The sequence below is a fragment of the Convolutriloba macropyga genome, chromosome 3 (assembly GCF_964194025.1).
Source record: "Convolutriloba macropyga chromosome 3, txConMacr16.3, whole genome shotgun sequence".
Taxonomy (NCBI): Eukaryota; Metazoa; Xenacoelomorpha; order Acoela; family Convolutidae; genus Convolutriloba; species Convolutriloba macropyga.
In genome coordinates, this window is record NC_134470.1 from 36,044,142 (window position 1) to 36,072,074 (window position 27,933).

The 27,933-nt window shown below is 38.8% G+C and overlaps 1 protein-coding gene across 1 annotated transcript; it reads left to right on the plus strand.

The window, feature by feature from the left end:
• On the plus strand, positions 1–27,855 carry LOC142337040 (uncharacterized). The gene is made up of 4 exons (XM_075386083.1): positions 1–129; positions 745–794; positions 10,654–10,800; positions 27,408–27,855. Exons 1-4 carry the CDS (start codon positions 47–49, stop codon positions 27,536–27,538), a joined length of 411 nt encoding a protein of 136 aa, XP_075242198.1. The 5' UTR covers positions 1–46; the 3' UTR covers positions 27,539–27,855.
• Positions 27,856–27,933: the final 78 nt, after the last annotated feature.

Consider the following 27,933-nt stretch of genomic DNA (forward strand, 5'->3'; position numbering starts at 1 on the left):
GTGGTTTTAAGTGGAGAAATGTGGCATATAGTAAAGCGGGAATGAGATGGTGGTGGCAATAGTGGGCACGACATTCGCCTGCCTCGCATTTGTCATGTTCATTGTCCTCTTCTGTCCAATTGAGAAATGGTGAGGATCATTAGTTTAAGATTTGCTCCTATCCTATTCTATTTCAGTTCCCTGTCCCGATCGCGAATCCAGATGAATACACTCTAAATGTTATTCGCGTTTGGTCGCATAAAACATAATGCGCAAAAATCATCAAAAAAGTTATACACAAGAAAAGTACAATATAACGTGATTTTTGTGTAATTTCTCATGTAAATTTACACAACTTTTCGCGTTCGGTCAAATGAATTTTCGCGGGTTTTCACGCAAAATTTTGATACAATTTTACAAGAAAAATGATGTCAATTTACATGAAACTTTGCATGATTTTTGCGTGGTTATTAATCAGAATTCAGATTGTAGACATAAACTGTTATTAATCTAAAGTTTTTGAAACAATCCTTGCCCCCTCCCCTCTACCTCCCACCATTAAAGAGACACGCTCTCGGTGAATGCATCATTTCCATTGGTTCTCCCATAGCATGCTATATATACAACCTCTCATTAGTTGATATAAAGTCCCTGTGGCTATTTCAAGTTTACATTTGTATACACTTGAAAAGAAACTGTCCGCGTTGAAAAACTCGCACAATTTGTGAATTGTACTGGCTTCAGTTAAAATGAGTGTTGTTTTAGCAATGAGAAGTGCATATCGCTATACAGTGACAACAACGCAAATGCATCAAGTATGTTAAAATTAAATTATTTAATGTTCAATCTTGATAGCTTATGAGGAATTAGTATAAATTTTACTCTCCACTGCTACATACAAAACTGCTTCGAATTAATACAGAGCGTTGGTGTTGAACGTGTTCTTGGTTTTGCATTATGAATTCGCAGATTACCCAGGATGAGATGTGCGACCCAAGCGAGCTCTTATCAGACTGACCTGCGTCGTGCACAGGGGATACCACACCATTCAGACCTAAATCAGCAATGATCAGCCCATTTTTACTTGCGCACAGGCATATCAGACTCAGGTTGCGCATTGGGTCGCGCACTGATAGTGCCAGTTGGGTCGTGCTCTGGGCGTACCCCGACTGACACATTTAACCGTCTAGTGGCTTTCCAAATGACGTTGGCTCAACTTTCTGCATCGTATCTCTAACAGCTTTGAAGAAAAGGAAAACAGGTGTACAACTCATTGCTGTCGGAGACATTTTCCGCCGTCTTGTGGCTAAATGTCTTGTTTCCTTTGCAAAGGAGGAGGAATTAGAAATTTTCTATCCCAATCAACTTGGAGTTGTCATAAGGGGAGGTGCGAAATGTATTAGCCACGCCACAAAACTAATATATGAAGAGTGTGGAAAGAGAGAAGGCTTAGGAATCCTCCAGATAGATTTTGAAAACGCTTTCAATTCCATCAAACGACCGGGAGTTTTATCGGAATGCCTGAAACAAATACCTTGTAAATATACATTTCTTAGCTCGGGCAAGATATAACGAGTGAAAGTGGAGTGCAACAGGGTGATCCTCAGGGGCCACTTTTGTTTTCCTTAGCTCTCATGCCTCTCATTAACACTATTAAGCAGGAAGTTACCATGCTCTTACAGAACTCTTGGTATCTTGACGACGACATTCTGGTGGGAACTGAAGCCAAACTAATGCATAGCTTAGATATTTTGAGAAAGTGAAGGCAAAGACTTGGGCTTCAAAGTAAAGACACCAAAATGTATGTTCTGGTCGCCTCAAATCATGAGCAGTTTAGATCAATACATAAACGTGCTGATCTTGAAGGTTTTGAAGTACTCGGGACGCCAATTGGAACGGAAACTCATCATGCAAAAATTTTATCTAAGAAGGTGGAGAAAACTGAGCTTCTCCTAGATCGCTTACAGTAACTTGACGATCCTCATGCAGCTTATGGCGTACTTAAGATTTGTATTGGTACTCTCAAATGTTGTACTCTCTGCGCATATTTAAATAAAGCCCCTCAATTACTAAAGTCTTACTTCATTTTGACAATGCACAAAGGGATTGCCTAGAAACATTATCAAGGGAAACCTTACGTGCAGCAATTGGAAACAAGCAAACTTGCATCAACATGGGTGGATTGGGTTTAAGATGCTCAAGTGATCAACTTCTAGCTGCTTTTATTAGTTCAGTGGAGTCCGTTTTGTCTACAGTGGAAGCTTTTATTGGGATGAAACCCACTATGGAAAGTGAAGTTGACGCGAATTGCCTTTTTGGATTGTAAGATGTAGAGAGGAGAATTCAGAAGAAAATTCAGGAACAGTTTGATCAAAAGTCATTCAGTGATCTTCTATCACAGGCAATAAATGTGCGAGAAAGAGCTCGGTTTCAGTCTCTTGTTGCTCCTAATGCAGGTGCGTGGTGAACCACGCCTCCTATGTCCGCACTGGGACTGCATCTGGAAGGGGAAGAGTTCCAAAGTTGCGTCGAATAGAGACTGGTTATCGCTATATATGCTCCCCGAAATTGTCCCTGCTGTAAAAATGTTGTCATTAATATATACGGGAACATTCTCTAACATGTGGAGGACGAGGAGATAATATTAATCGTCCAGATCGTCTGAGAGATAAATTTCTTTTCTTGTGTCTCTTTAAGTTTGAGCCCTTCGCTTGAAAAAAAGAAATTTAGCAGCAACAACCTATCCCGACCAGCAGACGGATTTCTACTCTCCTTGACACAAGGCAAACCAGCAGCGCTCGACGTAAAAGTGGTGTCATCCCTGCAATCAACAATCATTGCAAATGCGGGAGATACACCCGGTTATGCGTTAACATATGCTGACGGCCGCAAACTAGCTGCCCATGACGCTGACTGCCGAGAGGCCGGAGTAAAATTTTTGCCGCTATCATTTGAAGTTCTTGGTGGTTGGTCTAAAACCTCGCGAAGGACAATAAAGAGAATAGCTTGTCGGGGGGACGGAAAAAAGGCTTTCTCGGAAGATTCTATCGTTGCGATCAACTGATTGACTCAATTCATTTCAATCCAATTAATGCGTGGGAACGCAAATATGATAATCACCCGTTTCGCCTAACTAATGACAACAGATGCTTGTACCTGATTAGTGCAGAGTTCTCTCCTTAAATGACTTTTATAGACCCATTAGATTTTTGAGTTTTTATTCTAATCTTACCAAAGTGGGGAGAACAGAAACATATATTTCATATCTGGAAAACGGAAATGAGCTTTTGAAAATTGATTTATTACACTAGTCATGGTAACCAAGTTAATTTATTTTTGCTCATTTAACCGTTGAAGTAGCAGCATAGCCTATTGTTATGGAGATTTTATTTTGAATATGGTTTTGTGTTTTCCTTTGAATAGATATTTATTACAAACAAAGAAAAATTTTCAGTTGAACAGCAATTACCAAAACTTAGTCTTAGTGTAGTCTTTAATGTTCACAAAGTGGAATTGGGTAAAGCTCTTCCAAAAAATCCACGGCTGGGAATCTATTCTTATTTTCGGTGGACTGGCCGTTTCCTCGGTTGGACCACGTGCTTTTGAGCCGAAATTATAGTCTTTAGAAGGATTGTACAGGCGATCTAAATCATACCACGAAACTAAACCAGGCTCTAGACCAAGCTATGATCGGATAGACTATCCAAAATTGGGGTGATACTCTTATCTGACTATGCATTCAGTAGGTAGTGCGCTGATTAAACTATGCATACTTTGGAGCGGTTTTGATCTATACAAAATGAAAAAATGCCTGCTTTTTGTGTTCTTCTTTGAATTTTTATAGTTATAAGACACAGTTTTAGTATTATTTGATTCCGTGCAATCAATATGTAGTATATTTTAAAACAATATTGGATCGGTATATATTAGTATGCCTGAAAAAAGCCAAACTTAAAATAGTATCATTATCTTTCAAACAAAGAATATAAATATTATTAGTCTTCTTAATTTGTTTTAAGTTCCTACGTTTGCGGGATTCGATGGCTTTGCTAATTTTCGGGTTACTTTAAGCAAATTCTGTTAACGATAGAGGAAAGATTGCTGAAATTAGCCGTTTTATCCTATTGAACTTGAAATATACTTATACATTGAGTATATTATATTTCAGTCTTAAGGGTTGACGTACAAACTCGATAAAAGTTTTATATAAACATTTTGGTTTTAACTTGTTTGGCTCACTTGTTAATGAATATTGTGCATTTTTGTTCCGACCCCTCATGAGGGGGGGGGGAGGAACTATATACTCAAATGGGTTTTTTTTTTTGTTAAGTCAATTTTGGCCGATCGATATATTCATCGTAGAGAGTTGAGACTGGTATATTTAGAAAGCTTGTCCAGCGTAAAATATGGAATTAAAAAGATTTTTTTTGATTTTCGTTTTTGATAGGGAGATATCAAGGTTTAAACTTTCGAGAAAATAGAGTGAATTCCGTTGATTTCATTCACCTTTCTTCGGAATTTTTGACTAAAATTTCGCCAATTTTGATAAAATTTAATAAAATTTTTGACGAAAATGTTGATTTTACGTTTAAAGACAAAAAATTTTGTCGGCTATTCTCATTAAATTTTTTTGTCACAAATTCCGGCTAAATATTTTACAAAATTCAGACTTTTTCATCAAAAAAAAGCACGAAATAAGTTTCTTTAGTCCACTCTCATTAAATTTGCAGGAAGTGCACACCCAAACACCACTTACACAAAATTTTTTTAAACTGAAAAGTGGGCGAATTCTACTTCAACTTCCGTTGAGAGTGCTCTGTAAATAAAACTTTGCCGTTTTTTGCTAACTTTATTCGTTGATTATCAAAAACGAAGCATTTATTTTTGATTTTTTAAGTAACAAAATATCTATATCAAAAACATTTCAAAAATTAAATATTCCTAATAGACATTCAGCATTGGCCTTAGTTCTGTGCCAATCTTGGACCGTTACAATCCAAAGATAATTCGGATTGTCGTCAGTCGGTTTTTTATTTAAAAAAATTCGATCTTTTTTATATTAATTAAATAACAGAACGTTTCAAATCAAAGCTCACCAGTGATGGGTCCTATTGGCTTTCTAATTAGCTCGAAATTAATTTATCCAGTTGATTGCTTGAAAGCTTACGGTCGTTTTGACTTTTAAAATATTTGATTTTAAAAAAAAATGGCTTATTGAACTTTGCCTCCATTTTTCTCTTAATTTTGTCAACTTGTAGCTTAGTGTCAGCAAACAAAAAGTGCAACTTCTTTCTGCTGAATTCAAATTTGGTATCTATTGCGGTTTAACGCCTTAAGTTATGCTGTTCTGGCTTCGATACTACTAGATTTCACAATTTTTTTTTAATTATTAGATATTTGCCCATTTTTCATGTTTTCTAGTTTTGTCAAATTATCACGTTATTGTCCGTTCATTTATCACATTTTTAGCGTTAAAAATAACGCACAATTGATAATATTTAAATCTTTAAAGATATAGATTGAGGTTTTTTACCGCTTCGACAGTACTTTCTCGAAGAATTTAATTGAAATTTTTAATTTTGTCTTTAACTGTCGTTTTTACTTTGTCTTTTTAAAAAGTATTTAATTTACTGTAAGATGACCCGGTTGGATTTGTTTTTCCTGGAATAGTCGATGAGCCGATGTTCTTATATTGCAAGATAGATAATGGCTTTCATGACTTTGAAAACAATTGTTTTTCAAAATGAAAAAAAAACATTTCAACCTCGCAATTTTGTTCCTTTTATTGTCTGTTTGATACCTGGTCTCGTTAATTAAAGGTTAAGGATGCCATTATTTTTGTCACGGGAATGTGTCAAAAGGGATTGGTGTCACAAAATCTAATGTTTTTAAAGAATTCGTTATGACTTTACTGGCTTCGACACGGGTTTTTCAGAAAAAAAGGTAAATTAATTTTTGATTTTTGTCATATTTGACGTTCTTTTTGTAGACGTAAGACTTGTTCTGGATAACTTCAGGTCTCGAGGGCTTCCTTTGGAATAAAAAACGAACCTATTCAATTTTTTCATTTTGTAATTAATGGCTTTCATGTCTTTGGAAATAATTTTTTTCGATAAAAACAAGTATTACATAATATTGCTTTTTTTCTTTCTGGTCTAATTGTTACCTGGTTTCATTAATGAGAAGTCATATAATGCATTTCTAGGGAAAATGTCAAAAGGGATTGGTGTAACAAAATGTAGTGTTTTATAAGAATTTGTTATGACTTTACTGGCTTCCACACGGGTTTTTCACAAAAAAAGTAAATGAATTTTTGATTTTTGTCATATTTGACGTTCTTGTTGTAGACGTTATAAGTACTCTGTATAAATGCAGGTTTCAAAGTCTTCCTTTGAAAGAATGGACGCCCCTATTCAAATTTTTCATTTTGTATTTGATGGCTTTTATGTCTTTGGAAATAAATTTTTTTCGAAAAAAAAAACAAAGTATTACATAACTTTGCATTTTTTTCTTTTTTGTCTAATTGTTGCTTATTTTCAATAATGAGTGGCCACATAATACATTATCGGTGTTCGATGAAGGTGCAATCGAACATATTTTGGGGCCAAAGTATGGCTTTACGGCTTCCAAAGCATTTTCTGGCAAGTTTTAATTGATTTTGTTTGTTGTCTATTTGTTGTTCTTTTTGTAACTGCATAAAAAATTGAATACCAAGAGTTCTTAATTCCATTGTATAGAATCATTAGTAACTGTAATCCTATGGGAAATTTTTGTTGATTCCTAATGGTTTTCATTACATTGAAATTAATTTAAATTTTTTAAAATTACAAGTTATTTTAATTATTTTCAGTTTTATCTGACGCTATTTTGACTTTGTTATTAAGTTTTGTTTTTTAAAACGAGCATAATTTTTTTTATTTAGTTAATGTTTGTTGTTGTTGTTTGATTTTGCCGTTCGTCTTCGTTCGCTTTCTCAATATTGGCATATCTCATCAATCTAGTGCATCGTTTTTTACTCCACTGAGTTATTTGTCTTTTCGTTCAAACTCCAGTTTTTTTTGAAAAATACTTGAATTGTTTGTGTTTTTCCATCTGTTCCTCATTTGGTAGACAATTATGCCAAAATTGGGGATGAGCGGGGTCGGAACCTTATGTGCGATCTCACATTACAGAGCCGCCTTGTTGCCATAGGTATTCAATATTGCTTTGAATCTACTTTCAAGAATTTTGATTGTTGTTTTGACTACACTTTAAATAAGTATACAACTTAGTATTTAATGTTATGAGATTGGTCTATTTTATCAATGCAGATTTATGTTAAAATGACAATAATTATCATTTTTTGAAAAGAAATTTTAGAAGCGCAAAAAAGCTGGCATTTTTTGGTTTCTCATCTTAAACTCAATTGGTCTAAGGGGCTGAGCTAATTTCTTACAGCTGCAACTCTAAACGTATATAAACCTGTACAACATTAAAAAATACGCCACCCCAGATACAGACCTAAATAGTCCCGGTCAATTTTGACGGAGCGTGTGACTAAATTCAGTTTTGCTTTACTACATAAGACTTGAACTTTATGAAGTTGGTTCATATTCAAAAACTAGGTGATTCTGAGGGGAAGTTGCTAACTATTTTTCACGACATTGACCATTTTTTGAATTGCGGAGATTAGGCTAAAAATTTGGCAAATGAATAGAAATACCAAACAAGGAGGCTCGGTAATGTGCGATCGCACATAAGGTTCCGACACCGCTCATCCACAATATTGGCATAATTTTCTACCAAATGAGGAACAGATAGAAAAACCCAAAAGTTATTTTTGGGAATCCCAAAAAACCCAAAAAAGAACCCCAAAAAAACTCAAAGAACCCAAGTGTTTTTAAAAAAATAGTGTATGATTGAAAAGATAGTCTCTAACGCAAATATCTCAGTGGAGTTAAACAATAATGCACTAGATTGAGGAGATATGCCAATATTAAGAAAGGGATTGAAGATGAACAGCATAATCAAACAACAACAAACATCAAAAAAATTATGTCCGTTTTAAAAAACAAAATTTAGTAACCAAGGCAACATACCGTCAGATAAAGCTGAAACTAAACAAAAAAATTTCCAAATCACCAAAACGGATATGGGACCAGCTAAAAAAAACGTTTGGTAACAATTAGAGAGAAAAAGCAAAAACAGTAAAGTTAAAATATTCGCATATTTTTTCTAAACAGTTAACTTGAAAGTAATGAAAACCCCTAGAAATCAAGTAAAACATCCCAAAAGTTTACGATTAACAATGTTTCTATAGAAGGGCATTGAGATTTGTCCTTGTTCAATCGTTAATGCGGCTAAAAAGAACAACAAAAAGACGACAAACAAAAATTCATTTGAAACTTGCCCGAAAACGCTGTCGAAGCCTTAAAGCCATATTTGGCCCCTCAAAAATTATTCCATTGCACCTTCTTCAGACACCGATAAAGTATTGTGTGGTTTTTCATTAAAGAGACTAGGTAACAACTAGACAAACAAGAAAAAGGGCAAAAGTAAGTAATAGTTTTGACTTTTTTCTTAAGCAAAATTACTTCCAACTTATGAAAGCTATTAATTACAAAATGACATAAATAAATAGGTTCATTTAATCGTCCACAAGAAACCCTTGAGACACAAAATTATCCAGAACATGTCTTGCATCTACAAAAGGAACGTCAATTATGACAAAAATCAGATTAGTTTACTTTTTTTGTGAAAAACCGGTGCCGAAGCCTGTAAGTTCTTAACAAATTCTTTCGAAGTATTAGTTTTTGTGACACCATTCTCTTTTGACAGTTTCTTTTGACACCAATAAGGTCATATTTGACCTGTAATCAACGAGTCTAGGCAACAAAAACACAAAAACAAGAACAAATATCGAATGTTAAAATTTTTTTTATTTTGAAAACAATTGATTTCAATGTCGTGAAAGCCATAAGCTATCTACTAATATCAGAATATCAGCTGATCTCCACCTATTTGAAAAATCAATGAAACTTTTCATTATACAGGAAACTTCATACCTCTAAAAAGACAAATTAAAAACAACAGTTAAAGACAAAATCAAAAATTCAATTAATTACTTCAAGAAAGGAGAGTCGAAGCCATTAAAACTATAATCTATATCTTTCACGATTTTAATATGTTCAATTTTTTTTCTTATATAGGCCAATAGTGTGATATGAGAACTGTCAATAATATGATAATGTGACAAAATTAGAAAACGTGAAAAACTGGTGAATATCTGAAAACAAAAAAATCTGAAATCTATTAGTATCAAAGCCAAAAAACAATAACTTAAGGCTTAAAACGGCAATAATGAATGAATTTTAAATCACAAGAAAAAAGAAGCATTCTTTCTTTGCTGATACTAAGCTACAAGTTGTCCAAATTAAGAAAAAAAATAGAGGAAAATTTCATTAAGCCATTATTTATTTAAAAATCAAATATTTTTAAAAGTCAAAACAACTATAAGCTTTCAAGTAAAGAACTAAATCCATTAGTTTGGAGCCGTTGAGAAAGCCAATGGACCTATCACTCCTGAGCTTTAATTTGATATGTTCTGTTCTGTAATTAAAATAAAAGTCAACTTTTATTATTAGAAAAGACATGCTGATTACAACCCATTACGTCCATTAGGAACACTCAATTTTATGAATGTTATAGATATAAATAGTTTGTTAGTTAAAAACTCAAAAGCAAATTCTGTGTTTTTGATAATGAACGAGTGAAGTTAGCAAAAAACGGCAAAGTTCTAATTACAGAGCAATCTCAACAGAAGTTAAAGTAGAACTATCCCCACTTTGAGTCAACAAAGATTGTATTAGCGGTTTTTGTGGGATATACTTCCGGCGAATTTAGTCAAGGGGGACTAAAGAAGCCTATTACGTGCTGTTTTTGATGAAAAAGGCTGAATTTTGAAATTTTTAGCCCAAATTTTTGACAAAAAATTTAAATCAAATAGTCAACAAAACTTTTTTGTCTCTGAAAACAAAATCAACATCACTAGTCTTAAAAATTTTATTATATTTTCGCAAAATTGACGAAAATATAGGCAAAAAATCCGGAAAATGTGAATAAAAACAACGGAATTAACACTACTTTTCTCAGAAGTTTAAACCTCGAATCTTTTTAATTCCATTTTCTACGCTGGGCGAGCTTTCTCCCCCCCCCCCCTCAAGAGGGGTCGGAACAATTACACTCTTAAGTACACACTTTCTTATTTACCAAACTCTTTTACTGCATGGTGTCTGTTTTTGAATTTAAAAGTAATTTCACCGTTAAGTTTCACAGCAGTCATCACATTCACACGAATTCACACAAATTCACCGTTTTTGAATGCAACTCATTTTTGTCAAGTTGGATGGAGCCAATTACTCAGAGACTAGGCTACAAATTACGTATCTATCTTCCCCAGTTCAATTGTAACCGCGAGGTCAAAATTAGCCAATTTCATTTTCTGCGTTGCGGTGTTATGGTTTTTTTTAAATCTTCCATTGATTTTCGAGTGCAAGTGTTTTTGACTCCTTCAACGAGGCTCTGGGGCTATAAGGGGAAAGATTTAAAACAAGGATATTGTAAAACGTTGCGAAAAATGCGACTGGGTACTGTGTAATGTGTACAGTTTTATGATAATCTATGATGACATTTAAGCTCCAGAGCTAGATGCTACTATGGCCATGCACATTCTGGCTTTTATATTCAACATTGGGTCCATTCTCATCTGGGGTGTTCAACTCGGTGGTGCCTGGGTTGGCTATGACGCCATGGCAGTCCGGATCACTTTCAACACTCTCGCATGTTAGTTTCTCAAGAAAAATTTTCCCATCCGAAATGTTATTAAATTGCACTAAAGAAATGAAAAGCAATCCAAAAATTGGTCGACTAGATTGGAACGGCTTCTTCCACTCCTAAAAATGACAAAAAATAGTGTAAGAATGAGACACTGATACCCGGGTTGAGGAACAATTGCAAGATCACCAATAATTAGCGGCGATAACTCGTCGTTTTTTCACCGGTGAATTGGACGAATGAGGTGATTTTAAGTATTTTCACCGTATTGAACACCTTTGCTCTAATTGATATTCAAATCACCAACATCTAATAAGGTATTAGCACTGTTTACAACTGCAATATCTATCGTTCTAATGCTTCAACGTTCGTTTTGGTTAGCATATTTAATCAACAAGTAAACGTCCACATAGGGAGTAGCGCAACATTATTTAAAATGAAATATATATCATTAGTGCGACGTGAAATTCTGTTTTTGAACGCAATCGCTGCTTCTTTATACAGTTTCAGTGATTTTCTCTAGGCGGTGGTTTTATCTAAGATCACCAATGCCAATGCATTTCCCCACTCAAACATGTAACACTCACAGCAAACTTCATTCACTGCATTCACGATATTTTCTTACCTAAATTTATTTTTGCTGTGAATCACAATCATACCTCGGCCCGTTTGGTTTTCAACCTCATTTCCCTTTTCCTGGTTGCAAAAGAATGATTAAAAAAATGTAAAATGTTGCCCAAATTCTGACGCAAATTTGCAAGAAAAGTTTTCAATGGAGATCAATTGATATAAGTTTTTTCATTCCCCCTTCTCCTGTTTTTTTCAGCGCAGACTAATCATGATTACTTTCTTTCTGATAATTTCCTCTCTTTGAGGCGTTTTAAATCTTATGTAGTATACCGTAAATTATCAGAAAATCACTGCTGTTATAAAGATACCATTTTTTTCGTCCTAATTTCTTAACGTAGATATTCTCCCCTGAGTCAACTAACCCCTCAATTCAAAGCCCTTAGATAACGGATTTTTAGCTTTATGCTTTTGCGAATATACACTTGACATGTCTGATCTCTAATATTGTTCTTTGGTGTGAAATAAAAACTAAAAAAGGTGTGTTTGTCTTGAAGACGGAAAAACTGGTGTTTTCCAAGCGAAACAATCTATGCTACATATAAAAATTACTTTTAGAGCAGGCATAAATGAGCAAATCGAAAAAAAGTTCACCGTGTGTTTGTTTACAGCTTCGATATAACTCCGAGAAGACGTAAATAGAGTGCAACCTCAAAAAGTTAAGAAGGATTTTAAACGCAAAGGAACTAATTCCAATACATCGTTGTCCGGTTCCGGAAAAAAAACCCCACGGAAAAAAAACCCCACCTCATTTTATATAGGAAATAACCCCCACGGAAATAAACCCCCACGGAAATAAACCCCCACGGAAATAAACCCCCACTTTACTATTTAAGAACTGCGCATTTAGCGCGTTGGGCCATGCCTTGCGGGCCATGGCCATGGCTCAGTGGCCCGTGGGACTTGATATGAAACTATCACAACCGAACAAACTATCAAAACCAAAATTCAATTTGAAAATGGGGGTTTATTTACGTGGGGGTTTATTTCCGTGGGGGTTATTTTCCGTGGGGGTTTATTTCCTAGACCCATCGTTGTCAGCAGAAACTGGCAATAGCACCCGAAGAATGAACTTCAGTTTCGTTCTAGTAGACCATCATCAACTTCTGCACCTCTTTGAAGATCTGACCTTTTCCTCCAGATAACGGATTCAAGAACACGATTTTTCCACTGGAACGTCTTTTGCCAGATATTCAACTTTTCCCAAAATCTGGGTGAGAACCACTGAGTGAGGCTGGTATTCCATAGTGCAAAGCGTCACATGAGTTGTTCTGTTAATAGCCTCAATGACTGCCTCTCATTCATATGAGGACATTTGACATATTTTGGTTTTAAAAACAGAATAAAAGCTGGGTTATTTTTTCACAACTTTATAAATTTGAAAAAAAAATTGGCGATATCTTCAGTTTCCGTCCGCGATCCGGGAAGTAAAAAATTCGAAAAATGATGTGATATAAATATGGATAACCACGAATTGTTCCTGTTCATCTTTTACCTTGCCAAACTGTAAGAACTATTCGACCGCCTTGTGTATATCAAAATACTTGCCGCGTAGGCTCATTTATTGACACTGTCATTATCATGGCACTTATCGTGCTGATTTCATGATGCAAAAAAGGTTCTTGAGTTCAATACTTTTTTCAAATGCCTTTTTTCCTCTATTATAGACTAGATGAGATTAGTGATTTCAGTAAACGCTATCATTTTACTTTTAGCAATTGAGCCTCTAGATTTCATTTACTGACAATTGTTAGCCAATAATTTACAGATTAAAAGAGGGGTGAAAAGACAGGCGTGAAAAAGTTCTATTCACTCCTCAGTCAGTTCAACCAAATTTTAACATCTAATGATGAGACTAATTAAAATTGATTCAGATTTAATTATCCTGAATTAAAATTATCTTTAAAACAGGAAGAAACAATGTCGGGTTTCAATTTTAGCGTGTTTAAATAATTCTGTGGTAACCAAGGATTTGATATTGTAAATTACTATTTTATTTTTTTACCATCTCAACAAATTTTAAAAAGACATACAAACCACGTGAAAATTTGGCGGACCCTACAAAGAAAAATGGATCAGTATAATCCATTGAAAATCTGTCCGGAAATTATGGCAACTATTTTACCCTTCTTTGTTGAAAGAAATTACTAAAACAAAACGGGACCAATTTCAATGCGGAACTTTTTATTTGCGGGAGCGAAATATGCTGATCATTTCTCGTTCTCCACATTTAAAAGTAAACACCATCTTATATTGCGGTGTTAATATTAGAAATTGAATTACACTTTTTCTTCAATCATCTGAGCACTTCACGATTTCAATTCAATTGTATTGATAAAAACGTGGGTTGCTTTCTTAGAATGTACGTTTTCCCCGTACCAATGGACACAGAAAAAAGCTTGCGGAAAAAGAGTTCTCTTAAGGTCATTCCTGTGAAACGCCGCATGAAAGGGTCTTTTAGCTTTCGAGAGCAGTTATAGAGAATTACAACTCTTCGCCAGATTGTGCTAATGCTGGAAGAAAGTCTGCTATTAGTATTGGACTATTGCGTTTGAAAAAAAGCAGAAACAATACTTGAGAGAGGAAGAGCGGACAAATATGTTGCCCTTTGATATCAAGCTGCTGACGTGAAACATCAAATTTAGGTGAGGTGATTTGTTGGAAGAACTTGCAACCTGTTCTCAAGCTTTCATGAGGAGCGGGCATTGCAACAGAAAACAAATAAACATTCATAGATATCAAAAATTTGCATCCGAAAGAAGCCGAACCCACCACACACATTGAGGACTTCACAGTATCACAGCTTAGCAGTTCGATGAAGCAACTTTACTCTCGCCAGTACAATGCACTTCAATTTTTAGAAATGCCGCGCTCTAAAATGTACACTGAGCGTCAGCTCCAAAAAATCACTTGCACTGCCCCTGATCAATACAATGGGGGCGAAAACAACTAGAACTAAGTAAGTGAACTAAGCTAGCGGGAGGAAGATTCCAAAGTTTACAATACTCATTTAAGGCGCTCAAAGGAAACGATTATTTGACCTTTATCATATTTTGCAGCTGATTAAGTTATCCGATTTTTAATCAAATAGTGTCTCGTCACAGAGGCAAATAGCGAAGCACATGAGGTGGTGGGAACAATCCACTTAGTCGTAGTTGTCAGAGGAGTCGCCGAGAGCGTTCTGCATTCTACTAAGATAACTTTTGAGGACCAAAACATTTTAGAAAGCGGCTTTGATACTCCAAACTGCTTCGAAAACCCATTTTAGTTAAAATTTGGCACAAAAAATAGTATCTTGAATGCAGAAATAGTATCATGAATGCAGAGTTGATGAGTTTTATGCTGTGTTGGAAACTTTAAAAATTGAAAATTAACAATTTTGAGCTTTTAACAACGCTTTGTCGGAAGTTTTAACAAATTTCAACAAGATTTACTGCGAACGGTAGAAAATGTGACACGAGATAACTTAATAAAGAAAATTCACATATTATAGCTTGTGGATTTTGGTGAAACTGAGTTCTCGAAAAAGTTTCAAAGCAAATAAAATTAAGAAAAGAAAGAACGAAGCGGCATTCTATCATCTGGTTGAATGTTAAAACTCAATAAGAGAAACCTTCCGCTTTTTATTGCTCTCTCTGTCTCAATCAGAAGCTTGATTGCCGACATTACCAGCTTTTGGACTGAAACCTCATCCACACGAGTTTCGTGCAGCTATAAGACATCATGTTGGTGTCAGAGTTCAGGAGCACAAAAGGACGCACCCCTTCTGTCATTCAGGGACTTTGTATACCACAGGTGCCCAAGTTGCTTCGTGTCATGGCCTTGGAGATAGGGTTAGATGTCAAAATCTAATGAAAGATCTCAAAGTGTCAGCATGCCTTACAGCTAATGTCGCTGCCAATTGCTAGCAGAGGATTTTGTTGCCCGTAAAAAATTCTTGCCCTGGTGATTTATATATTCCCATTTGGAACGCTGGCCAACCAGCAGCTTTGCAAGCTATTGCCACCTCACCACTTTATTCTAGAGATAGATGTGTGGCAGAGAAGAGTTGCATTGCCCTGAGTACTGCTGAGGATGGGAATAACGTGCAATACGCTTGAAAATGTAGCGACGTTAGGATCCATTTCCAATTTGCATTCGAAGTTTTTGGGGGATTCTCAGAGACAGTTCGCAGCACGCTCGAGCAAATAAACGCTGTAGGCAATAAGATAAACTTCCAGCGGTTTCTCCGTAATTTTCAATCGACTACCTCTTGTAGTTTCGATAACAGCAAAAGTTGGCTCTTCTATCATTCTGATGGCAGGAGACGCCACAATTTAGGCCCTACAAAAGCAGGGAGCATGAATTCAATTTCATAGCGCTTCTCCGAGACATAGTAGATAAATTTGACTGCAGCCAAATTGAAGTTTTGCTCATCATTTAGTTCCTATCTGATGAACTTGGGAACACTTCGTTGATGGGTCAATCCTTGTTACTGTAAATAAAAATAGCAGCGAGAAAACAAAGCGAGAAATGAACAATCTATTACGTCATATTTCTTAACTATTTAAACGCACACAAAATCTTTTCTAATTTACGTAGAAAGGTCGGAAAAAGTTCGTTTAAGATAATTTTCGTTGAGCCTACTAATATACTAAATCGATTGCGCTCCTTTTAAGCTTAATATTTTTATGTTACGAAAACGTATCGGTGACCAATCTGAACCGAAAATACAAAATACCTGCTATCAAATACAGATAGATTTGCCGGGCCATTTAGATGTGCTTTTTTGCCTTGATATGTTTTGAATACAATTGCAATTGAAATTACCGATCGAAAGACGGTTTTGTCAGCTTTACTCTGGTACCGTGAAGCAATTCGACTTCGAAAAGCTCAGCTCGTGATGAATGCAACAGCAGTGGAGCATACTAGTCATACATCAGTTTCCCCTTTTACAGTTGTCACCAATACCTGTATTTGCAGTTGAGTTCCCTCTAACAACTGTAGTGTAGAATTGCTGTTATAAAGCAACACAGAACACAATTTCCAGACAGAATAAGAACTCCTGAACAATAACTAGTCTACCATTTTGTTGTTTTACCTTAATTCGACTCCGTTTACGACTGATCGTCCCCCTGATACCCAAAAGACGTAGTTCATATCTCGACAATATGAATGAAAACAAAACAAAACAATGGATTCAATTTGGGCAACAAACAGAGGCACTATTGCACCAAGCTGTTTTCAAAATGACCACAGCAGATCAGAATGGCAGAATGAGACCAATGCCTGATGATCAGATAGAGCAGCGCCGGATCATATGGCCGATAAGTGAAAACTGGGCAAAACCAGCTGCTTTCCAATCAACAAACCCATCTAAGAAAAAGATGATGACAATCTCAGTTGACCACTCAAAAACTGTAAGACTCATCCAAAAAAAACTTGTGATGCTTTACATTGATTATGGAAACCAGCAAATCTAGCACCCAAAAAAAAACACCCTAATCGTTATTGTTGTGTTGCATCAAAACCCTTTAGCACTACCTGGTCACCAATAACCTACCCCTTAAACAACCCCCATTTTTTTGAAAAACAATTATTTTGACAAGTTTTTGTCAAAATCCAAAAATATTCAAATTGCGGCGGTTTTTTTTACAGTTCTTGACATAAAATCGAAGCAAAAAAGTTTGAAAAATTTGACCAAATTTGATAAATTGAGAGAAAAAAATCTATCCGATCATTCTAGCATACTTATATAGTAGTTAAATAGATTAAAACATTGTAAAAAAACAACTTTGGTCAAGTTTTTCAAATTTCACAAAAAAGAATCAGATAATTGAATTTTTCGCGAATAAGAGCTTATTCTCTGTATCTCCTGAAAATTGTGCACTTAACATCAGGGTTCGGAGTTTGAGCAAAACTCAAATCAATTATGTTGTAAAAAACATTATATGGTTTTCATATTAGCTGCAAGTTCATTGCATCACGCCATAAAAACTTTGCATCAAGCGTTACAAGACCCTTAAAAAAAAGGAATTTACGCATTACCGGGTCTGAATTTCAATCCCAACGCGGTGAAAGTACGAAAAACTGCTCGGTTCCAATTGAGTCATTTCTTCCGTGATAAAAAGAGGCTACTTATATGGCATGATGTGGTGAACAACTCATTGTCCCGTCATCGCAGTAACAACAAAAAGCCTCTAACACCTTCACAGCTTATTGCAGTGCTTGAAGAGTATCAGGAGCGCATAGAAGCTATAGTGTATTGCCCCAGAGAGTGAACTCCTGATATTTACAATCATCTCAAGCGTAGTACTCTAGTTACAATCCATTTAGTGAAAGACATTGTGTCTAGACGTAAAGAGAAAGATCTTAGTTTACTTAAAGAGTACAGAGCGTTACACCGAACGCCTGCGCTTGAGCTGAAAACACTCAGTATAGTGTTAGCCCATAAGAACCACCTCCGGTCCTTGATAGCACGCTCCCGACCGAAAAACTCTAAGTGCCGTCGTAAAACGCTTCGCACCCGTCATGCGTTCGAGGAGGCGGAACTCACTCACGGGTTTGATAACCTGAATGTCACTTAGTCTTGCGTTGTTGTGGGAGTCTACCCGCTGACTGGCCGTGTGACTTAGTTTACTCACGAGTTACGGGTTAGTTTGTGGTTGGTTCTCTCCAATAGCGCTTTACTGAACGCTTTGCTCTTCCCGTTTTTTGAGTCATTCACTACCGTACGTTTTCCGCAGGTTAACTGGTTTCAATTTCCGATTCCGTTTTTTTTCGTGTCGCCGTGTTTCTTTCTACCCCCCGTTTATCTGTTGTATGATGTAGTATGTTAAGTTTTGCTGTAGTAAATTTTTTTCTGCTAGTATGCTGGTTGGTTGTTTAGTCTCGTTGCTTGCTAGGGTGTGACTTAAGTTCATTCTGGAGTTACGGCTGGTTTGTTTCGTGATTTTCGCCCCACCTGTTTGCTAGCAATTTGCTGTAGCTTGATTAATAATTTTGTTAGTATGCACTTTTGTTGTCTGGATAGGGTGGTTTGCTAGGTTGTGACTTAAGTTTGTTCTGGAGTTACGGCTAGTAAATTTCCTGACCTTTTCCATTTTTGTTTATACTACTTCGTTGCCGTAAATAGTTTGATGTTTTGATGTTTTGATGGCGTAGATAAAGCCCCATAATGTTTTGTGCTAGTTTTCTTGGCAGTAGCTCCTCTCCCTCTTTCTAGGGTGTGACTTAAGTTTATTCTGCCAGATTTACGGCCAGTTTGTTTGGTTGAGTTTGTTGCTGTGGTCTGCTAGCATTGATCTTCCCGCCTCCTCGCTTCTGGTGTACCGTCTCCCGCCCGTTCTATCCCGGCTACCCGTCCCGTCGTGCGCTCAACGCTCGACGTTTCCTCGTCCGTACCGTTTTCCCGTTTCGTCGTGCGCCGACCGCCCGACGTTTCCGCCACGCCCGTGCCATTTTTCCGCTTTGTCGCGCGCTGTTCGCGCGACGCTCCCGTTTGTCCGTGCGGTTTCCCGTTGCGTTGTGCGTTACTCGCTCAGCGTCTCTTCCCGTCCGTCCCGTCTCCCGCTCTGTCCCGTGTCGCGTTTTCTGCGCTCACCATTTTTTCCTTTTTCGCCGGGTACTTCTGTACTCGACGAACCACTTTGCTCTTTGGCGGTTTGCTAGGCAAACCGTCACACTAGGATTCGGTTTAACCCATTTGTGTTGTGTTGTGGTATGTGTGCGTACTTTGTAGTAGTACCAAATTAAACTTTTGCTTCCTGCTTTGATAAGATCATGGCGACATTGCAGGACAATTTTAACAAACTTTATAGTGCGAGGGCAAAATTAAAGGCTGAACTTAATAACATCTATGGTGAAATTAACAATGCTGTTGATAAGCAAGACAGGAAAGTTAAGATCGAACGTCTGATTGTTAAGTGCAAGGATGCTTTTACTAGAGTAGTTGATAAGAATGAAGAGCTCTTCGATCTGGCACAAAAGACTGAAGATCCAGATGCTGCCTGTAAGAACCTTGAAAAATGGTTAGAGACTGTAACAAAGAAAACTGATGAGTTCATTGCTGCTGCTCGAGGGTGTATCAATTCGGTCCACGACAAAGAGACAGCAGAGCTGCATACCTCTCACCATTCAAGATCAGGTTCACATATGACTTCCTCAAAAAAGATCAAGTCAGCGTCAACGAGACTTAGAACTATCAAAACTCAAAAGGGAGGAACTTGAGAAACAACACGATGCAAAGCTTCGCATTGCTAGATAGCGTCTGGAAATTGAAAACAAACGGAATTGCGGGCATTGGAAATTTAGAAGCTTGAGGAGGATCATCGCAAGGAAGTAGCTGCTGCAGCCCTTGAGGAAATTGAGTTGATGACAAAATCATCAGCAGACGGGTCTGGTACAGGCAAAATGAGTGGGCTCTTTACGGAAAGAAGTTCAGTCAAGAGCAAGAAACTTGTTCAAGATTGGGTTAATTCGTCACCGGCCGGGAACATGGCTGATGTTGCAAACGAAACGAGTTTGCATTTTTCTGGTTCCATTGCCCAATCCAATCAAGCAATTGTCCAACGACCCCCTCAGCTCAACTTCCAAACTAACACTTCAATCTCACTACACATGGTCAAGTTGAGGCCAACATCAACCTCCCTGTCCATGAGTCGCAAGAACCAAGTAGTAGAACCAATGTAACCAATGATGCACTTGTTGCAAACAACATCATGCAAGAGCAGCGACAGCCTCAATATACGCCTCCATCACCACCAATAAACTTTGGTATGCCAACTCAACTAAACGCCCCAAACACAGCCCGACAACTGTCTCAAGCAACAATGCACTTCGATGGTTTACAGTTAGATCATCAATTCCCTCGCAGGTCGAGCATGCCGGGACAGTTGAATTTAGTCAGCCCTCCGCGCTCACCACCATTAAATACACTCGTTAATAGTCCACTAGCCTTTAATCCGCAACAAGCACACATAAATGTACCAGCCCCTCCATCCCCGTTCTAAACCCAGCACCACCGCATTTCCCGTTAATCCCCCCAGCATTCCGCTTGCCTCCTTCGCCGCCACAAGCACTCCCACTACACGCCATTAACCCCGTGGCGAATAATTTCAATCTGATACACCATTCCCCGCCTGCACCATTCATTTCCTCCGCAAACGTTTTTGTACCTCAATTAATTCATCCACCACCCCCACAAAAGAATTTTTAGCACCAAAATTTTGTCCCTATAACCCACGCACCTCCTGCTCCTCCGGATCCAAATGTCTGGCGTTTTCCGGCAGCAGTCCCATTTAATGCAGTACCACTTGTACGTACATCTGCAAACTTATACACCGAACAACCTGCCCCGTTAATCAAACCTCATATCACTACATCGCTCCGCTTCTCTCATGTACAAGCAGCAGCAGAAGCTCAAAATTACGTATCATCAGACTTCATGCAATCGAATCCATTTAGTTTCTCCACAGGTACCGCCCCCACCTTTGTCACTCCTATCATTCCGCCAACGTATGGAGCTACCGTTCCGAACCCGTTGTGTTGGGGCGGCCAACCGCATCCCACACCTTCGGCTCCTCCTTTGGACTCTGCGGATTTGATAAAGCAGTTGGCGGACGCAATTACTTGTAAGAAGAACGATCCACTGACCGAGTGGAAGTTGTCACAGTACAATGGTGATCCACTGCAATGGCACGGATGGTTCGGACAATTTAAAAGCGCCATAGACGCACAGTCCTCGACTGATGATGTCAAATTAACATACTTAAAAACTACTCTAACTGGAAAAGCTAAAACCGCCATCGCTGAGTTCTCATACTGTGGTGTAATGTGTAAGGACAAACTTAAGACACTCGAACGTAAATTTGGCCAACCACAGGCAGTAGTCAGTGCACACTTAGACAAACTCAGCTCTTTTCCTCCATTAAAGATGCACAATAGTGATAACATCATAAACTATTCTGCAACAATTTCAAGTCTTGTTGGGGTCTTTAAATCACTTTCATATGACTCAGACCTTAAGAGCGCCTCACTTCTTAACACGGCTGTGCAAAAGTTGCCTCCCAATCTGAAAGAGTCTTGGTCACTCTTCACAGTGAAGAAACATTGGGTTAAGCCAACACTCCTTGACTTCAACGATTGGTTGAAGGAGAAGGCCGAGGAACATGATTTAATGAAACAAACTTCATCGAAGGCAAGAACTGAGCATAACACCAACTCAGTAGTAAAGACCAAAGCTGCCTCAAGAACTTTTGCTGCTAATACACAAACAAAGGGCACTCAGAGACCAGCCTGCAACTCCTGCAACTCCTGCAACATCGGCAACGCCTGCAACTCCTCGCTGCATTGTGTGTAAAGGTAACCATCGCATCTGGGAGTGTAAGGCATTTAAAGAAAAGTCTCCCACTCAGCGAGCAAAGTTAGTGGCGGAAGCAAAACTGTGTTTCTCATGTTTGAGAGAAAAACATATGTTCAGGCAATGCCCAAATCCTAGGAAATGCAGGAAGGACTGTTGCAACAGCTCCCATAATACACTTCTCCATGGAGCTGAGAGGGTTTATCCATCAAAATCCTCTTCAAACAACAACAATAGTAATTCTAATGCTGGCGCAAATCAAAGTAAACTTTCTAGTGTCCAATCATCGAGTAAGATTACTACTTTGTCATCAGTGAGTAATGTGAATGGCCTCCTTCAGGTGACTGAATTACAGTTGCAGAGCTCTTCTGGTAAAGATACCACGGCTTTAGTTTTGTGCGATACCGCTTGCAGTAACTCTTGGGTGTCCAATGATCTTGCAAATGGACTTGGTTTGCACGGTACAGCATTGAAACTAACAGTCAAGGGTATAAATACCCAAGAGGTTGTAGAAACTAAGTTGGTTGAACTAATGGTAACACCACGCGACAACCAAGGATTTGAACCATTTAAAGTAAGCCCTTACGTAAAGCAAGATTTGAATGTAGGCGCCGATGTCATCAACATTAAAGCACTTCAGGAAACATACCAGAACCTAGCAGTTCTAGACCCAGTTACATTTTGCTATGGAAACATTGAGATGATAATTGGACAGGATGTGTATCATGCCATCGGCCCGTTAGAGTACTTCGCTGCCGACGAGAAGTGCTCGCGCTTCGCTGTTCGCTTACCCATAGGTTGGGTTCTAAGCGGCCCTCTACCGTCGTCGTCAGGTTTAGTCTCGACTTGTTTTAAAGCAGATATGGAGCAAGATTTTGAACTGGCTAGTCAGGTAAAATCTTGGTATGACATGGAGTCGTACGGCGCATTTAAGCAAGTAGACCCACGATCCGCCTCGGATGCGCGTGCGCACGATATTCTTGGAAACACCACCGTACATAATGGAAAAAGGTACGATGTAGGAATGCTATGGGCTGAAGACAACATCGAACTGCCCAACAATTATTTCTCAGCGCTGGTTCAATTAAAATCGTTGGAAAAGCGGCTAACGAAAGATCAGACTTTAAGAGAAAAGTACTCGAATACCATCAAAGAGTACTTAGACAAGGGCTACGTAGCAAGGATCAAAGATGCTCATAAGGTGGAAAGTCGCTCGGAACGAGAGTGGTACCTACCACACCATCCGGTTGTTAACCCGAACAAGCCGGGCAAGGTCCGTAGGATACTAAACGGAGCAGCTAAATTCCACGGCGCATCTCTTAACAAGTCATTACTCACCGGACCTGACTTAATGCAAAACCTAATCTATGTACTCCTACGGTTCAGACAACATCCATTTGCCGTATCCGCCGACATCGAAGGAATGTTCCTCCAAGTTGGAGTGTTACCATGTGATCAGCCTTCATTGCGCTTTTTGTGGCAGGAGGAACCCACATCAAATGTTGTGGTACACCAGTATACACGCCACGTCTTTGGGGCAAAAGATTCGCCCACCTGCGCTAACTACGCACTTCAACGCACGGCAATTGATAATGCTAAGCAGTACCCAGAAGCTGCGAAAGCCGTCCATCAGAAATTCTACATGGACGATTACTTAGACTCAGTGGAATCCCCCGAGAGGGCCCTCATTAGGTTGAAGGAATTGATACATCTTATCCATCTAGGTGGGTTCAAGTTTACTAAGTTTGTAAGCAATGTACCAGATCTGGCTGACCGAATTGATGGGTCTGCTCATTCCACTGAACCGAAGGTCATCATTTCATCCAAGGAGGAATCAATGCACGTGCTTGGGCTTGAGTGGGATCGCAACAACGATACTCTGGTTGTGAGTAGGGGTACTAACAGCACCATCACGAAAAGTTTAACACAGCGCTTGGTCCTAAGTCTTGTATCAAAGGTCTACGACCCAATTGGTCTTATCGCACCGTTTACTGTTGGTGCTCGGTTAATCTTCAAAGACATTTGGTGTGTCAATGGATAAAGTTGGGATGATGAGTTACCTAAAGACACAGTTGACAGATTCCTTGCCTGATTTGTTGAACTGCAGCAGTTAGCTGAGATCACTATACGAGAAATTATTTTCAGGACAGTTCCAACGTTTTGAACTCCACATGTTTGGTGATAGCTCGCAAAACGTATTCAGTGCAGTAGATGTTCTTAGGGCTCAAGTAACTTGCACCTCCGGGGAGATTATAACAGAGCTGGCGTTTGTCTTGGGCAAGGCCCGTGTTGCACCTATGAAGGTAATGACAGTTCCTAAGTTGGAATTACAAGCCGCTCTCCTTGCAGCCCGTTTAAAAAGGGGAAATCTGTCGAGCATTAACGGTTACTGTGGATAAAGTCTTTATGTGGCCAGATAGTACCATCGTCTTGCAGTGGATAAACTCAACAAACAAACACCCCATCTTCATTGCAAATCGTGTTAGTGAAATACTGGAGAACACCAGTGTTGACCAATGGAACCACGTCGCCGCTTGTGATAATCTGGCAGATGCTGGCACGCGTGGTAGGTCCGCTGAAGTTTTGCAATCAAGTAGCTGGGTGACTGAAGGAGTCGTGACTTCTTGGGGTCCACTGAAGAGTTCCGCTGAAGGGGTCCTGACTTCTTGAGAACTAAGCAATTCACTTTTGTGCCTAATACTGACGTCGTTGATAACATCAAGCTCGGCGTTGTAACCAAGCAACAAGATGATGACTCCATCTCATCTCTAACCGCATCCGTAACCAAGCCCCCTAAGGTACAAAGCGTTAATCTATTCCCGTTTGATAAGTTCAGTTCTTATCAAAAACTACTTCGTGTCACCGCATATGTGCTCCGTCGTTTACCATCTCATGAATGTTACCGTACTGTAGACGGCAGCTTAGCCAACCCTGTTGAGCTTGACGAAGCCGAGCGTCATCTCCAGTACTTGGTTCAGGGAGAGTCCTTTAATACTGAAAGAAAGGATCTTCTTGACAACAAATCCGTTAGGAAGAGGAGCCGCACTGCTCAGTTTACTCCGTTTATTGGGCCTCATGATCTCATCCGTTCTTCTGTCCGACTCCGACGGCCAGAGGAAATTGACTTTGACACTAAGCATCCTATCGTGCTGGATGCGCGTCACACTTTTGTTAAACTGTTTCTGCGGCATACTCATTTGAAGAACCATCATCAGGGCATCGATTTCTTAAGGTCAAAGGTACAGGAACGTTATGCCATCCTTAAACTACGTTCCACACTGCGTTCCCTCAAATCAAACTGCGTCTTGTGTAGAAAGTTCCGTGCAGCAACCATTCAAACGATCATGGTAGACCTCCCAAAGGAGAGACTCGCATACCAGTCTCCTCCCTTTAACAACACCGTGGTTGATTACTTCGGCCCATTCTACGTCACCGTTCGTCGGACCACCGAGAAGAGGTGGGGAATGCTGTTCACTTGTTTGACTACTTGTGCTGTCCATGTTGAAGTTGTCCCGTCCATGGACACTTGTTGCTGTGTAATGGGAGTGGCGCGGTTCGTCTCCAGTCGCGGTACGCCTGCTATGATTTGGTCGGATAATGGTACGAACTTCATCGGAGCGGAGAAAGAGCTCCGTGAATGCATCGAAAAATTGAATACGCCTAACATTGCCGCCGAACTTGCACATAAGGGCATTAAGTGGAGGTTCAATCCGCCCAGTGCGCCACACCAAGGTGGCATCTGGGAGAGGTTGGTCCGTAGTTTTAAGAGGGTACTGTACACCATCCTCGGTACACGCCGCCTCACAGATGAGGTGTTGAACACTACTTTTTGTCTTGTTGAACACGCACTAAACTCACGTCCCTTAACGCCTGTAAACGCCGACCCGTCCGACCTAGGCGCAAGAACACCTAACCATTTTCTACTCGGTAACCAAGCAACCAGAATTCCGTCCATCGTTGGCGTCGACGAGTTCGATCATCGTAAGCGGTACGCCCGGGCACAGTCCTACGCCAATGCAATCTGGACACGTTGGCTTACGGAGTATGTACCTGCGCTGAACTGCAGAGCTATGTGGCAGACGCCTGCCGAGCATCACCTAAAGGTTGGTGATTTAACTTGAATCGTTGAAGAAAGCAACCCTAGGGGTTACTATCCAACTGCTAGGATTGAAGAACTCCGTTACGGCTCCGACAACGTCGCCCGCACCGCCGTCGTACGCACGTCGTCCGGATCGCTCGTCCGCCCGCTCGTTAAGCTTGTATCAATCCTCCCAACATTTTCTTCCGGGCCGGCGGATGTTACTGAGTAAATAAAAGAGCAGCGAGAAAACAAAGCGAGAACTGAACAATCTTTAACGTCATATTTCTTAACTATTTAAATGCACACAAAATCTCTCCTAACTTACGTAGAAAGGTCGGAAAAAGTTCGTTTAACATAATTTTTGTTGAGCCTTCTTATATACTAAATCGATTGCGCTCCTTTTAAGCTTAATATTTTTATGTTACGAAAACGTATCGGTGACCAATCTGAACCGAAAATACAAAATACCTGCTAGCAAATACAGATAGATTTACCGGGCCATTTAGATGTGTTTGTTCCCCTTGATATGTTTTGAATACAGTTGCAATTTAAGTTACCCATCGAAAGACTGTTTTGTCAGCTTTAATCTTGATCTAGACGTCAGATCTTGTACGAGAAAAACCATTCAAAGATGTTTTACACAAAAAAATGTTGTGGACTTTGGTATAATTGTGTTCTCAAACTTATTTCAAAACTTTAAAATTCAGGAAAACAGAACGAAATATAATTAGTGTATCTGGTTGAATGTCAAAACTCCGCAAGAACATATCCTAGCCTTTTATTCCTCTGTCGCCGCAATCAGGAGCAGATTACCACAAGCACCAACTTTTGGACTGCATATTCGTTTTGACGATTTTGACGATTTTCGTGCCTTCTAAGACGTGGTCCTAATGTCAGCATTTAGAAGGATGAATGGATACACCGCTTTTGCAAATCAGGATCCTAGATACCGTGGATTATCAAGCTCTTTCGTACCATGGCGTTGGAGATATCATTGGATGCGATAATCGAATAAAAGATCAAACATTCTCACCATGCCATTTAGTTCTTGTCTGATGGAGTGGGGGAAAACTTCGTTGTTGGGTTAATCCTGAAAGCCACTATAATTCATCTCCTCCAATCATGGGCTTTGTTCTTACCGAAATAAAGTGGCGATAACAAAAGCAAATGCAATAAAGGTCAATTGCATGGGTTGAAAAATGAGACGGTGTTAGAGTATAAACTTCAGTAAATAAGTTGTGATCATAAGATGGGGCTTGAAATGATAGCTCAATATAAGAGAGCATAGTAAGACTCTCGCAGTGTGGACCAGTTGGCTGAGTAGAGAGCACAGGATTGCAATCAATTAAGAGATTGTGGAGATGCAACCCGCAAAGGTCCCAAACTTTACTCTCACTATGATGGTGTTGACATTGAATCAACATAACGAGCAAAGAGTTGCTCTAACAGACGGACTGCTAATATGTTTCATTAAAATGTTGAGCTCTTGATGACCATAGTTATGCTATCTAAATCAAGTCGATGATTAGTTCAATTTCTAGGTTTTTGTACTATATTACGCGTGTTTAGGGATGTGCTGCAGTGTGTTAGCTTCTCTAATGACATCATATGGGTACAAAGACGAATACTTTGTGTTCATTGGTATCTCATGGACTGCATGGGTTGGAACATTTGCTAGTTTTGTCTGCTCAGTTCTCTGAACACGTACAGAAGATTTCGATGTTAGATCATAGGAGATGAAAAAGAGTTTATTTCAACAGAGCTGACTATTTATGCTAATCAATTCAACAACACAGACCAGGCAGAAAACGCGATTTCTATATTTACATTAACGCCTGGATCACACGTATTTACCGGCAAAATTGAAACTACATAAAATTTTAAATTTTTTTCGCAAATTATCGTCTTTCGTTAGGACCTTTGATATCAAGGTCACTTTGATCAATTTTATTTTCAATAGGATCAACAACATAAAAGCACGTCGAATTGAATTTGAGAACTACGACATAAAATAACAATTAACTAAACAACTATTTTTTATCTATTTTATTTATTCCTCATCGGATAATGATGATCTGAAGAGATTTAGTCGTTT

Bases quoted from the DNA above. Each gene is read 5' to 3' on its own strand.
- LOC142337040 (XM_075386083.1), top strand. From the start codon at position 47: ATGGTGGTGGCAATAGTGGGCACGACATTCGCCTGCCTCGCATTTGTC. The intron at 795-10,653 runs GTATGTTAAAAT...ATGACATTTAAG, and splicing joins CAACAACGCAAATGCATCAA to CTCCAGAGCTAGATGCTACT. The intron at 10,801-27,407 runs GTTAGTTTCTCA...ACGCGTGTTTAG, and splicing joins CACTTTCAACACTCTCGCAT to GGATGTGCTGCAGTGTGTTA.